Source organism: Anastrepha obliqua, chromosome 1, assembly GCF_027943255.1.
Source record: "Anastrepha obliqua isolate idAnaObli1 chromosome 1, idAnaObli1_1.0, whole genome shotgun sequence".
Classification (NCBI taxonomy): domain Eukaryota; kingdom Metazoa; phylum Arthropoda; class Insecta; order Diptera; family Tephritidae; genus Anastrepha; species Anastrepha obliqua.
This window is the reverse complement of record NC_072892.1, coordinates 182346670-182361675: the sequence shown is the minus strand read 5'-3', so window position 1 is coordinate 182361675 and position 15006 is coordinate 182346670. Positions and strand designations below refer to the sequence as shown.

Sequence of the window (15006 nt, the reverse complement as noted above, 5' to 3'; positions counted from 1 at the left end):
AGCCTATTAATGTATTATTTTTTTCAGCACTTTCCGATAAAAAAATTGTGTTGTCCCGCATATAAACGTATTTGGCATTGTTGGTATGATTGAGAAATAAAAAATTGTAATCTTACTCTTAGTCTTAATTCAGCCGCAAATATAAAAGCTTTGAAAAAAAATTGATTTTCGCGTTCAGCGTGCTCTATTTCATATTTTTGTCATTGTGAAATAGTACCCGCCGTTCCACGAATTTTAAAGAATAATCTGATTGGGTACCGTAACACGAGGATAATAGATTTCGAGGTTTGCTTCATAGGTATGGTGAAGAAAAAAATGTCGAGGGAGCTTTGAATATGTTGGACATGTGAAATGGTCGTGCGGAATTTGCCTGAAGAATCCCCCATGACGGGGCAGGCGAAGTTCTCCTCACAATTTTCTTTTTTACCATAGTTATTGTCCAAACCTTGTAAATCCATCATCAGTGGCAGTCGAAGTTACTCGCTAAATTTCGTTTTTTGCTGTAAGTGATGGATAATTTTTTGGCGTTAACCAGCACCTGCTTTCAAAAATTAGGAGTAACTATATTATTAAAAATTTGTGTTAACGAAAACGACTAATTACTATTTCTACGGCAACAACGCGGCGGATGCCAGCTAATATATTAAACATGTTTTTAACATGAACTCGATATTTTTAACTTCATTATCCAAATTGTGTTTTATGTAGTAAATAGGTTACTAGAAATTTTAAAAACTGTTAAAAAAAGAACGAAATATTTTAACAACCATCAATTACCATTCACTTACATAATGAAATGATTGATAAATTTAATTTATTTACATATTGTCAAGTGGGCCGACAATATCCTATCGCTTTTTTCGTTCCAATGTTTTAATGCATTTTCTATGTAATTACATGTGTACTTGGTACAAACTATTTCAACTTTTGTATGATGGTTGAGCTGAAAACATATATAAATAGTGCATTATTTTGCAGTTATGAGTGAAATCAGTTTGTGTCATCAGTATTTTGAGCAACGTCAAGCCGTTATGAAAGGAAATATTTGTAAAGGTAAGGAAAATACCACGAAGTACAGAGTATGTATTTTATATGCTCTTTATTTTCGTCCAAAGTCCTTCTCTTGGTAGTTTTGTTGGTGGCTACCGGCACAGCACTTTTAATGGCTGGAAATGGGCGACCTAGTTGTACCACTCAAGAAGAAATCAATATTCGTATATTCCGTAATAACTGGGACCCTACTTCCTATTGGAAATGTGAAGAGCTTAATGCAGCGCCCGTACTCGAGAGATGTCCAGAGCAAATGGCTTATTTAGATAGTGTCAAAAACTGTGTTGATTGGGCGGAATGGCATTGGGAAGAACCAACTGATTCTTTGATCATCGAAAATCAATCATAATTTTAAAGTTGTTGATGTGAAATTCGTATATGAAATAAAAAAGCGATTTCGAAATTCAAAAGTTTAAGCTGCGCCATATATGCATGTAATTTGCGCATATTTAAAATGCTTATTGTCGGGTTTAGTATAATGCCGCATGAGCAATTTTCGCAAAATAAAACGATTTATTTAAAGAAACTTGGTGGGGATGTTAAGGAATGGTTCCCAAACAACATTTATAACTCCCAATATTCCGGGAATGATAGTTTTGCAACTACATATGTATGTATTTGTTCTCAAAGTTCCTTTTACAATTTCATTTTTTTTAGCGCATTACAATATATTTTTTTATAATCTTCACTTAAATTCACAAAATATACAGTCACATGCGTGTTTTCCCTGGTTTTCATACTTGTATTTATAATCATAGATAATTTATAATATTTCAATGAAAATGAAATGCACATGCATTTATGAATATCATCACTTTCCAATTTTAAACGAGAATAACAATTCATTGGAATTGACAACAATGTTGTGTTGCCGGATGCCTGCAAATGAAAATACGAACAAAAATTAAGTAATTCAGTTAAGTGTCAATGATGCGGATGAGGGCTATCGTGTCTCTATACTACACACTACACACAACATATGACGTTTTACCTAATTTGAGGGTTAAATTTACTAACACTCTTCTAGTCGAACGGCTCTGTAAATACTACCTGCATACGAACATCGTTCTGTTATGAGTTGCCTTCGCTAAATCACACAATTTTTACAAAAAATTCGTGAAAACTATAAGCCTAAGAGAGTGCGGTTTTCAGTTTTAGAATGAGGATACACGCCTGTATTCCCCCTTTACATCCTTTTTTCAAAGCATGCGGTATTATACTGAATATTCTCCATTTTTTATATTCAAGTAGTTGTTTGTCATACGTCTGGCTCTCATCGGTCATTTGGAGCAGTTCACTTCTGACATGCCTATGAGATGACTCAGCTTCCGGCAGAAGACTGTCGGAGTGGCCCATGCTGCAGCAGCCCATCAGAAACTGCTTGCTGAGCACCGGACCTATTGGACCACTGTGTTCCATGGTTAGGTTAGGTTAGGTAGGTTGCCCATAAAGTGGGCCCACTTGGACAAAAGAAGTTTGGTTCATCCTTTGTGATACCATTGCAAGAGGGGGAAAAGAGGTGAAGGAAAAAGGACGAAAGGGAAAGAGGTGCTGCTGATGAAGTTAATCAGATTTTTGTTATTAAGACCTGCTATATCAGCAGGCATAGAAAAGAAGTGAGAACCAAGATGCTTGAATCTTAGACCCGCGAGCGCTGGACAGCTAAGGAGTAGGTGCTGAGATGATTCCACCTCATCCTCCATACAACTGATGCAAAAAGGACTCGAAGTAATTCCGAGTCTCACAGCATGTATATCCCGCGGGCAGTGCCCCGTGAGGATACCCACGAAATTTGAGAGATGAGATTTTGTCATACTCAGAATATCCCTCGAACGCCTCCATGTTCCATGACTTTTAAAGTATTGTGTTCGATGTGGAGTTCTAGCGAAGGTATAGCGTTCTAGTACCGTTGGGTTATTATTGTCAAATATTGAAAGCTTTGTGTAACTAAATATAGTATTTATTATTATTTCATGGTACTTTAATTTGCTTTCGAATGTTTTTTTTTTTTTAACAAAATAGATATGCTTCACGTTTCTTATAGATACAAGTTTAAAAACTAAATCCAAGTAAAGCTAACAAAAATTAAAAACTAAAAATAAAGCATGAATATTCAAAGGTAAATTTCAAACAATTTTCTTAAGTAAAAAAAACTGCATATGTATGTATATTCAAAACAAATTTATTTGTTTAGCATTATATATGTATATATATACATAATCGGGGCCTACATCCGTTCTGGGTGTTTGGCCGCGCTCCTCCTCCTATTTGTGGTGTGCGTCTTGGTGTTGTTCCACAAATGGAGGCAGCTACAGTTTCAAGCCGACTCCGAACGGCAAATATTTTTATGAGGAGTTTTTTCTTGGCAGAAATATACTCGGAGGTTTGCCATTGCCTTCCGAGGGGGCGACCGCTATTAGAAAATTGTTTTTTCTTAATTTTGGTGTTTCACCGAGATTCGAACCTACGTTCTCTCTTTGAATTCCGAATGGTAGTCACGCACCAACCCATTCGGCTACGGCGGTCGCCTAGTTTACAAACATATTTTCTTTGTACACCTTTTTCTTAGAATATCGTCCTATTACGTACGGGAATTCAGATTAAAATGTACTTAAAAATTAAAATTAAAAGTATAGGTGCTGCAGATTTTTCGAAATAAAAAGTATGTATTATACGTTTTAAAGCTGCCGTCGCTATTAGCTCTCTAACAGCCGGTGTGTACTTCGTCCCCTCCCAACAGAGATGCAACGTCAACTGTAAAAATTTCGTGAATATATTAACCGAACCATTTTCACTTTTGGTGTTTCTTTTCGAGTGCTTTTAAGAGTCTAGAACAAGAAGGAAGTTCTGAAAAATGGTTTCCTAAAATTTTTGGCAAAGTGCCCGTCGCAGCAGTCGTTACGTTGTTCTTAATGGTCCATTTAGTTATATGTTATCGCAAGTTCGCAGCTTCAGTATCAGGCGCACTATCATCCGATTCACTGCACGTTTCATAGTTTGCGCTGCTACTCTAGTTATAGAAGTAATAGTTAATTTAATTGAATTATGTCTACAAACCTCGTTTCTTTGTCGTCAACTATTTTATTTAGCTTTTGCTTTTACGTTTCTCCTTACATTTGTAATAATTATCGATAACACAGAAAATACAGGGTTGTACAGCAAAAAGTATATTTATAATACGAGATTATTTTATACTCTCGGATTTTGGGAGAGGAATTGTGTACCGGCAACACCGGTTTTACATTACAGATCGCGAGTTAAGCTCGAAAAAGTAGATAATCTATTTATATGTGAACCTATAGGGTTTTTTAATAAGAGGTGTTATTTTGATATTCAAAGAAAAATGCTGTTTTTTAATATAAATGAGCGGATGTTTATTTCATTATAAAAGCATGCCGTTAATAGTGGAAAATAACATCAGGCAAATTACGACCACGCTTACAGCACATTCTTTCATGAAATTTTCCATAACCGCTTGAAAAATGGCTGCCCTCTGTCCTCGATAGCCTCACGAATTCCATCTTTGAGGCTTTGAATTGACCCTGGGCTGTTGGCGTAGACCTTCTATTTCACGTGGCCCCAAAGAAAAAAGTCACAAGGTTTAAATCACAAGATCTCGGTGGCCAATTCTGATCACTTCTTTAAGACATAACACGGTCCAGAAACTTTTCCCGTAAAAGATCAATGGTTTCGTTGCTTGTGTGGCACGTAGCGCCGTCTTGTTGAAAATAAACGTTGTCCAGATCAATACCATTCAATTCCAGCCATAAAAAATCGTTCATCTCGCGATAGCGCAATCCATTTACCTGTAACACCTGTTATTGGAAAACCCTTTATAAGATACTTAGGGTGTGGTTTGTGGTCACATGTTGCCACCGCCATTTGACCCCACGGCTTCTCGGAGCTCCCTCAAGCAACATAGCTCCACCCTCTGAACCCTAACGACCTTCAATCCACGTGCGAGGGCCGATCAAACAGCTTTTGGCCCCCCCCCACAGTCTGTTACGCGTCACACCAGAGTACTTCGAAACCTGGTATTAGTCAAATGCAACCTCGCGATGGCTGGTTGGACTTTCGGAGATCTTCTGGCCTGCGCACCATTCAAGATTGGACACGTGACTACGTTGTCTCCCGCTGAAGAGCTCTGCACCCGTAATCTCCCTGCTTACCACTATCAGTAACAAAGTCGTAACATTGCGACTCTAATTGAATAATTTACTCACTTTTCGCATAGCTTAATATGGACCTTAACAAAATATAACGATTTTTACGTGTTGCTCAGACCAATAACTTTGTTATCATTTCTTACTATAGTTCTCAGGATATTCGGGTACTGTTAATGTTACCGAAACACTCTAGACTTACATCCGACGAAAGAGTGTGACTTCAGTTTATTATATTAGAGCGAATACTGTTATAATCAATGCAGCCATTACAAATTGGCAGTTAAAATCCAAACAGTTTATTGTAGGAAAACTCTACAGAAAGCAATGTTCAATTATATTCAAAAGAAATTTATTAAGTTTTATATTTTTCCATAGTATTATTACACAGAATTAGAGAATTTTATTTCATATAAAAAACATTGTTGTCAATGCCGATTGCGTTTATACCATAGGTCTTACATAACAGAGGAATGCGTACATATTTATCAATTAGGCGCCTTTAATCTAATCCGTGATAAACAAATTTAATTATTTCGAACTTCATTTTAGAAATATCTCATCTGATCTACGTGAAGGTTAACAAATTAATTTGCTCGCATTGTTTTATACACATCGAGTACCAACTAAACGGCGAAATTATTAATTTTAAGCAATATTTGGTTTATATTTTTTTAAATAAACCGAAGTAATAAATTACAATTACAGTTTAGTTTATTTTAATATTTTATGTGGCAAACTACATATACATAATTTCATACATAAACGTTACATACTCATAGTTGAAAAGTTTAGTTAAAGGTTGTCGGGTGAAGGGGAATAATAATAGTAGTGGTTACTTGAAAATGTTAAAAGTATGTCTAATCGTCCATACTCTCATTTCTGTCAGGTGAGGCATTTCCATTTTTTGGAGAAGCTGACCGCGAACGGGAACGTGATTTGTTGTCCGGTGATGCGGAGCGGTCGCTGAAACGTCACGAACATAAAAAATGTTAAAATTAGCAGGGATGTTTCTTTAGAATTTTGAAAAAGGTAGTGGCACAAGTTAGATTAATTTAACCAAAGTAGTACTCGAAATTAAATGCTTTTCATAAGATTTATTTATCGGTTTAAAAGGACAGCAATCCAAAATAAACGAAAATAAGATAAAAATAGTAATAAGAAAAGCGAAATAGAATAAAAACAAATTAATTGAATCGTTAAGTGCGTAAACAAATCGGCGTAAATACTTACCGTGAACGAGAATCTCTCCGTGACTTAGATCGAGAGCGGGAGCGTGACTCGCGTTTTGAATTTGACCGAGAACGTGATCGAGAATCGCGTTTAGGAGAGCGTGAACGCGAGTGAGACCGTGACTTAGATTTAGACTTTGATAGCTCTCTTGATTTGCTATAAATAAGATTTAAATGTAATAATAATTATCATATTTAATAATAATATACTTACTTAGAGCGAGACCGCGAACGTGATTTTACTGGAGATTTAGACTTTGAACGTGCCCCACGTGATTTGGAGCGACTGCGAGACTTTGAGCGTGAGCGCGATGATCGGCGGGACCTGGAGCGTGAACGTCTGCGAGAGCGAGACCGCGAACGAGAACTTGACGAACGAGACCTTCCGCGCCCTCCACCACTACGTCCGCCACGGCGATCCTCAACCAAACGTATACGACGGCCATTCAACTCAGTATCGTCCAACTTCTCAATAGCAGTCTTCATATCCGATAATGAAGCGAATTCCACAACACTGTTAAGATGGAACAAAACGGAAAACTATAAAACGGGAAAAATTATTTTTCTTGTATTTTGTACCCTTCATTGCGTCGCTGCTTGTGTGCATCCGCGTAGGTAACTTCTCCAGCTTGTCTCATATAGTCTTTCAAATCCTGCGCACCAACAATTGATCAATTTTTTCAATACCGGAAAGGGAAATACAAGAAAAATGCATTTAATAAATCATTTTAAATTATTGTTTTTTTTTCAGGAAAAGTCTATTTAATAATTTGCTGAAGTGTATTTTCAGCGAGTGTTGTAGTGGTTGGTAGTTGAGTCCGCTACTCCCCGTTTACATGCCAACCATAATGATGATGAGACAGGATCAACCACTCCTTCATTCTCACTCTGTAAAATAGGCAACTTCGTAAGTCAGTTGGAGGCATACACATCTCCCTCTTTAGCCATGGTTTAATTCCAGTAACAACACTCGTCTTCGTGAACCTTAGAACTTCAGCAAATTACACTTGATCTCATCATGTCCAAAGAAATACTGAACAGATAAGAACAAAATGTTTTAAAGTGAAATTTTTGCTCTTAAGTATAACACTATAGCATATATAAAATAATACGATAAAAGTATTGCAATCTTACTTAATATCATTTGAACAAAGTCGCTTTTTGTCAGTAATACTTTCACTGTATATCAAATGTATTTGTGACCTCTCAGTGACCTCAATATAAAGCGTGATTTACGTCGACAGCGGTTGGATATGTCGGATATATTGCGTGCGTATAGGACCCTCAGATGTGTATTCAACTTTTCTCAAATGTGTACAATGGCATTCCGGCAATTTGCCACTAATTAAATTCGCAAGTCGAAAAGTCAAGTCGCTTAACAAAAGTTACATCCAATGGATACGTCAACGCATGCATCTTGTCTACCAGAACACCAGACCAAATCAAGTTGTCATCTTTCGTGAAATTATGTACTATATGCTTATCTCACGTTGACATTCTGGGTAGTAAATATACTATACAGGCGATAACCGTCAAATCGAATCAATTTAGTACTTCTTGAAGAGAAGCATCTGAACATGGAGACTGCAAGTGCGCAGGCCATTCTAGCGCATAATCGGTATAAAAAAGACCTCCGGTGATCATTAATGTAAGTGCACTTCGCTGCATCGTTGATCATGCAAACAGAACAACCCAATTTACAGAGGGCTTAAATCTAGGCCGTCATAAGACATCAGAAACCAGTTTTTGGCCGTTTGTGAAATTATTTGTTCTTCTACTGTAAATAAAGGGAAATGAGTTCACACCTCCGGATCAGAGGCATGATGTTACATTCTCCTGACTGCCACCACCCGCCAGCATCGCATAAAGTTTGACATGTTGGTTGGCTGATACTTTCTACGGTCCCTTATCGCCAGAAAGAACTATCGGTGAGCCGGCTAGGTACAGTTCAGTCGACGACATCGATGTTCTACATTAAGTACCACCTAAGCAGTAGAGTAGTTAGGACATCTTTTGCACATCGCTACATTTGGACAAGGAACAGACACAATAGCCATAGCCAGAGCATACAGAAGCCTGCAAGCACCATTATTTTACTGAAGCCATCAGAAGCGTCATCAAGAGCATCAGAAGCGTCAAAAAAGCACCACATCGCACACCATTCGTAATCGCAATCGGTTTGAAGCTTCGTCCGACGCACGTTCTTGGTTGGTACGAGACTCTGGGATTATTTGCAATCGCTATTCGCTATAAGGAATTCGACAATTCTAAAATTAAATCATTTTTAATACATTTTACGTTCTTAATAATATGTACCTAATTTTAAAAACCGAACGCATTTAGTTTGTCAATCTAACATTTTCATCTACATCGCATCAAACTATACGAATGTCACACTGGCAGAAAAAAATGTTAAATTGAATTCTTTGCGTTTAGTGTCCGCTTCTTCAGCTCAAGTGCGTTCATTAGGTTGCTCTGACATCTGCCACGAATCTTGTGCCTTTTATTTTATATTATAGCTGAATTATTAACCCTATTTCATTTGTGCTTCATCATTTTGGCTAATTTTGTTATTTAAGTGTTCAGATGTTTTTATTCCTTGTTCGAAGCCCAGAAATCTTATCAGATGAAAATCATTTCCAAATTCGCTTTTGCACTCGTTCGCATAAAACAAAAAATATCATGACCAGCTCACGAAACGGATGAATGTAAGCAATCTACCTCCAACAATCGAATTTTTCGTCCCTTCATATCATTAGTGTTGGTCTCTTTTCAGAATGGGAATTGTAATGTGATTTTTACGATCGGGATGAGTTCATTTATTTCTCTCTGCATTGGCCGTATCACTTATCACTGCCTTTGAGTGGATGAGGTCGCATGAGCTTTCAGGCGAGCGACTGAGCGGAGAATTAGGTTTGTGCTCATAAACTGGTCTCATGAACTCTTCTCAAATTAAGCCTCTTAACTTCATCATTCAACCAAGGTGATGATCTGTCAACCCATTAGTGGCATTTCTTTCGTATAGAAAAAATAATTTATCGGATAACACCGGTCAATTAGGCATTCATAAACATACGAACTAGTTGATGAAAATACAATTTATTTTAAATGTAGGTAAACAAAAAAGTAAATTCTAAATACGCAAAGGTTGTTAATAAAAAAAATTAAATCAAACGAAAAAAAGGCCTCTAATCCTCTCGATCTCAAAAATTCATTAAAACGTTATTAACACTAATATGTAAATTTTAATATATTTAAATATTTTTTTATAACATTATAACGTTTTAATGAAACCACCCGACGTCCGTTTCCAAACCGTTATTTAGCAACTAACTTAAAGCTACAGTTAATGTCCCTTACTTGAATAAACGCTAGGTTAATAGAAATAAATCTGACACACTTTGTCCCAAATACGTAAATATTTTTATATAAAGAATAGGTTACGGCGAAAACAAAAAATCAGTTCAGAACTCTTAAACTTATGTTGACTTTTTTATTAATTATCGACATACCTGCCAACTCACGCGGCTTGACAAATTCTCCACAATCAGGCGGTACTCGGTACGTAGCGGCGGCCCATAACGAGAAGATGATCTGGAATTTTTGTTTCTGGTGAATAATTCAATGAATATATAATTAGTGGTGACACTGCTGCTATTACTAGACATGTATTTTTTTCTGTTAATATCGACATTTTTAGTGTTATTGACGAATTATACTAAAAATGTGTATATAACAAAAGGCAAACAAATTGATTAACTGAGCTTATAAGTGAATATGTAGTTACTAAACTTTATACTTTAAGCACTCCGTTATAAGTCAAAGAAATGTTCTTCAAATATTTATCAAAATTATATTGTATACATATGTATGTGTATATGGGTGATATAATAGACATTCTAACTTCAGTAAGGCACCGTTTGCCTTTCTCAGTGGTGGTGTGGGAAATAATTTCCAATTTTTCTTTAAAGAATTCGTAACAATTAAATTCTCCATGTGTCCCATAAACTGGATAAATATAAATCTTCCCTGATAAGCGAAAAATATTTTATACTGAACTTAGTGATATTAAAAAAAGTACTGTTTTTTGTTTCTTAAGGGGTAACACCACTCTACACGCGTAAAATAAACACGATTTTTAAAGAATTTTTTTGTATAGAAAGAAAGGGAAAACAATCACTCTGATTTGGGAAGTTATTACTTATATACTAAAATACAAAACTACAAAGTTTGATCGAAAAATTTTACAAAATGGCGGTATTGGAGACTCTTGAAGGAGCTCCGCGGCACGCAGCACAGAGGGTGCAAATTTTAATCTGGAACGAGGAAATTTGTTTTTTCTTAATCTAGATAAGAATAGCTAGAGAAACACGTAGGGGATTTAAAAAATATTTATTTTTGTGGAATTAGCAAGCATTTGAAGGAAAAAACTCTATTTTGGACTAAAAAAACGGCACTTAAATAATTATAAGAATCGTTTAAATTAATCTATCGAAAATCCCCTACGCTCTTCTCTTAAGAAGGTTATTATACAGACGTAGTGAAAAACCTGATTAAAAATATTTAAAATTGTTTGAGTTATGCTGCGTGCCAATTTCAGAAAACGTGTTTTGAGAAAAACGCGTTTAAAGTTTGGAAATTTGGAGAAATCGTTAGGTAGCAGTCACTAACGCTTGGTTAAAAGCTTAAAATATTTATGAAATAGACTTCGGTAACGTATAAATTTTTTTGTTCTGTATTTTAAAAGGTTCAAAGAATTTTTTAAGCTTATAAAAAAAAATCAAATTTTTGAAATTTCTACAGTGGTGTTACCCCTTAACTCGTTTGACCAACCTTTTTATGGTTTTGTCCATTTTCTTTCCCCAAAAAATTGTATTTTTGACTTTAATTTCTATTTAAAAACATCTGTGATTTATAACGGAAACATAAGTAATTATATTAGAAAATTCATGTCAATGCAGTATCAGTGTCTCGTAAGTAATGAAGAAACCAATGGTGGAGATAATATAGAACAGAACCAGGAAGCTTGCATTTCGATCATTTGTGGCGTCTACATATCACAATACCCCATCCAAACCCCCTTCCCACAGTAAAACTGAAATGGAGTTGGGTTGGACTGAGCGTATGTTCCTACTTCTCGCTATGGCATCGCATTCGATAAGGTATAATGGAGTTTCTCGGGGTTGATCGCAGACACCACACGGTTCGGTAGAGAATGGCTGCGTAATCTGCAGTGACCTGTAAAATCGCCAGTGAGCATTCTGTTGACGAGGTTTATGAGATGCGTAAATCGCTTCCACATACATCTTGTTACTACTCCAAATATGACTTATTTTCCAGGTCATGCTTTTACCCATTTCAGAAATCCAAACAGCAAAATCCAAATTACTTATAAAACCATGCACTCAAATTGTAACGTAATTCTAGCAATAATCTACTTTGTGGGTTACATAGAAAAATTTATCAAAAAAGTGTTAATTTTTTATTCGGTACTCAAACACGGTATTCATATCTTTTAACAATTATATATACAATATATATTTGTACACCGCAAATAGGAGCTCGACCAAACAATTATGCGCCTTGATGTTCCACAAATGGAAGGACCTAAAGTTTCAAGCCGACTCCAAACGGCATATATTTTGATGAGGATGGAAGAAATACACTCGGAGGTTTTGCCATTGCCTGCCGAGGGGGCGACCTCTATTAGAAAATGATGAATTGATGTTCATGCACGGAAATTCGATACTACGTTCTCTCCGAATACCGTGGTAGTCATGCACCAACCAACGCCTACAAAGGCCGAATTAATTGAGTTATTGCCAAGGGGGTCGACAGAACCAGTTTCAGCTGTCTCCCTCGCAGACATCGGTGTCCCTTGGTCCGTTGTTAAAGGGAAACTACACAATTTTTTTCTAGGAAAAGCTCAAGACAGATGGAGGTCTGTTTCATCGTGCGCTATTTCGAAAACACTATGGCCCCAATACGATAGAAATAGAACGCTTAAGGTGATGGGAGTCCCCCGCCATTCAATTTCCAAACTCATTGCAGTGTTCACTGGTCACTGGGTGATCGGTACTCATGCGGAGAAGCTTGGATTTCCTCACAAACCCTATTGCAGAAGCTGTGAGGATCCTACAGAAAGAGAATGTTCAACATTTTCTCTGCAAATGTCCGGCTTTGGCGGCTAGGCGCTTGAGATTCCTTAGTGTGCCCCTTGGGGATGACTCTTGAAGAAATTCTCCAGCCTAGATCCCTTTTCTTTCTCCTCCACTACATCAATAACACGGGATGGCTATAGGTTTTCTCTTCCCATTTTCTTTGCACAGGTAATGGTCAACATAATGGTATCAAAACGGCACGTAAGTGCTACTTGAAGTGTGCTTGTGGCACTCTTGCCATTTTACCTACCCTACCCTTACAATTAATAATACGCGTATTAATCGACTTTTTTATAAATTTTCCCCCCATATGTTCCACAACGTAGATAATTACCGTAATTCTTTCTTATAATCCAAACTAACGCTTACTTGTCATTATAACGACCACCTCCCCCACGGCGGCCTCCGTATCGATCATCATATCGGTCTCTATGACTGCCACGAGCTGTACCTCTTGCCGGTTCAACAACCACTCTGTAAGATGGAAGGAGTAAAGACTTAGCCGACAATTGAAACTAAAAAAGAAATACCTTTCCCCTAGTAACTCTTTCCCATTTAGCTCATAAACTGCATCGTCCGCATCTCTGTAGTCTTCAAATTCCTGAAAATCAAGTTTAATATAAAACCAAATTTAAGAGCTTTTCTACGTCGGCGCAGATAACAAGGCTTTGCTTGGTATACATGATAGCCAACCTCAATATTGATTTTAACTCAATTACAAAATATTTAATACTTACAACGAAGCCATAACCATTCTTAATTAAGATATCGCGCGTTCGTCCATAACCTTTAAAAAACCGCTCCAAATCTCTTTCACGAACTCCATACGGTAATCCACCGACATAAACTCTTGAGCCGACCATTATTCTGTACGTATTTCGTTCTGTTTTTACAATATATAACAAAAATTATGGTACACACATTACTTCAATTTTTATAACAAGTCATCCCAATAGGCAATTTGTAGAAAAATTAAACACATTAAGCAAATATAATCCAAAATGGCGTCATGATGGGTAAATTGCAACAAGCGGATATATGTTCGATATTGTAAAATTCCAAACAAAAACATGTATACTACAATTCCTCAATTTACCTTTAAACAGGCGTTAATCAAATGGTGTTAAATTTTCTTTAACTCCACTTATATATATTTATTACTCCGTCCTGCAAAAGAAAAACACAATCAAGCTATTCGGCGACTCAAACGGAAATAATTATTTTTCCACTGAACGGGGTGTATTTGTAAAATGGCGGCTTTTCGCTTGGGTTCATAGTTGCCACTTAATCCAAATTACTAATGCAGGTCACAGAAGGTAAGCCAATCGAAACAATCGGTTGATATTTCAACAGATTGACACGTATGGGGCAGCAGTTGGTAAACACTTCGAAAATTTTAGAATATTTTTTTGAACTTACTTTGAAGCTTCGAAGTAGTTACATGAGCGGACAAATGGTAACAAGAAGCAAAATATTGTTACGCATTTTCTTACGTTAAAATTCCAAAAACCACTCACAATAACTCCTCTGAGTTCGATGACAATATTGTCAAATAAAATTAAAAAAATATGGTAACACGCTTGCTTTACTTCATTTCCAACACCTTACTTTATATGTACACGATCTCTTTTAGATTGAACCACTCCATTATTTTTCGTTTGTACTCTTCCACGTTTAACTTACTGCCCAATACACCATGCACATGCAACTCGGTTTCTATACATGTGCTTAAAACTATCGTAATTTTTAGATCTGGCTGCTCATATCTCGTAGCGAGTTCTGTTGTTATAGCAGCTAACTTAACCTCGTCTGTGCGACGTAGTCAACTGTCGTTTTCGTCTAACTCATCTAACGGTAGCCCAGAAAAGTGCTCTGTCTCGATATCTGCTGTTGCCATCGTTCGCTATTGTTGCCACTCGGTTCGCGAAACTTAGGAATTGCAACAATGTTTATGAAGAACTCATATGGCCTCTGGTTACGATCAAGCATTGTTTGACAAGAACTTTATATGTGTGCGTGTCGGCTGATTGACGCTAATAAATAACTGCGAAAAAATAATAGCGAAGATTATAGTGACAGAAATATATTATTAAAACCGTGGTAAATTTTATTAGAAGAGTATAAAGAAGTACACAAAAACGCTGATATAGAAATTGTGAAAAAACTCTTCCTATCGCCCCTTTTCTAGCCCAAATAAATATCACAAATGACAAATTTTCTTACCGCATTCCATGATCTAAATTCGTCGACATATCCACGTGTTCTAATAATCCTGATTAAATAGCTTTAATATAGATATAGTTTCTGAAGAGGTTTGTAGTCCGAGGGAGTGGGTGGAATATTTGTCATGAGCTTGAAGCTGATTTTTATGATTATGATTTCAAAGTAAAAGACTTCCTT

General features: G+C 36.5%; 2 protein-coding genes across 6 annotated transcripts; one reads left to right on the top strand and one right to left on the bottom strand.

Moving 5' to 3' along the window:
* The first annotated feature begins 229 nt into the window (after positions 1–229).
* Positions 230–1460, top strand: LOC129235573 (uncharacterized). Of its 2 annotated transcripts, XM_054869479.1 has the most exons (3): positions 230–502; positions 979–1053; positions 1116–1460. In XM_054869479.1, exons 2-3 carry the CDS (start codon positions 981–983, stop codon positions 1397–1399), a joined length of 357 nt encoding a protein of 118 aa, XP_054725454.1. In that variant the 5' UTR covers positions 230–502; positions 979–980; the 3' UTR covers positions 1400–1460. The 2 variants fall into 2 exon arrangements, with proteins under 2 accessions (XP_054725454.1, XP_054725453.1); XM_054869478.1 differs by lacking the exon at positions 230–502 and having other exon boundaries at positions 785–1053.
* Positions 1461–5548: 4088 nt separating this feature from the next.
* Positions 5549–13839, bottom strand: LOC129243013 (serine-arginine protein 55). Of its 4 annotated transcripts, none has more exons than XM_054880037.1 (9): positions 13703–13839; positions 13344–13489; positions 13137–13207; positions 12976–13080; positions 9958–10054; positions 7025–7098; positions 6660–6959; positions 6447–6602; positions 5549–6179 (listed from the first exon to the last, which is right to left on the bottom strand). In XM_054880037.1, the coding sequence occupies exons 2-9, from the start codon at positions 13467–13469 to the stop codon at positions 6074–6076; spliced, it is 1035 nt and encodes a 344-aa protein (XP_054736012.1). In that variant the 5' UTR covers positions 13470–13489; positions 13703–13839; the 3' UTR covers positions 5549–6073. The 4 variants fall into 4 exon arrangements, with proteins under 4 accessions (XP_054736012.1, XP_054736019.1, XP_054736027.1 ...); XM_054880044.1 differs by having other exon boundaries at positions 9958–10039; XM_054880052.1 differs by lacking the exon at positions 5549–6179 and adding an exon at positions 6186–6297.
* Positions 13840–15006: the final 1167 nt, after the last annotated feature.

What these genes read in the sequence shown, in the direction of transcription:
- LOC129243013 (XM_054880037.1), bottom strand. Translation starts at nt 13,469, where the DNA reads ATGGTCGGCTCAAGAGTTTATGTCGGTGGATTACCGTATGGAGTTCGT. An exon ending in AAAGAGTTACTAGGGGAAAG is followed by an intron (nt 13,081 to 13,136) that starts GTATTTCTTTTT and finishes TCCATCTTACAG; the next exon opens with AGTGGTTGTTGAACCGGCAA. An exon ending in CAAGCCGCGTGAGTTGGCAG is followed by an intron (nt 7,099 to 9,957) that starts GTATGTCGATAA and finishes GTTGGTGCGCAG; the next exon opens with GATTTGAAAGACTATATGAG.
- LOC129235573 (XM_054869479.1), top strand. Translation starts at nt 981, where the DNA reads ATGAGTGAAATCAGTTTGTGTCATCAGTATTTTGAGCAACGTCAAGCC. An exon ending in GAAAGGAAATATTTGTAAAG is followed by an intron (nt 1,054 to 1,115) that starts GTAAGGAAAATA and finishes TTTCGTCCAAAG; the next exon opens with TCCTTCTCTTGGTAGTTTTG.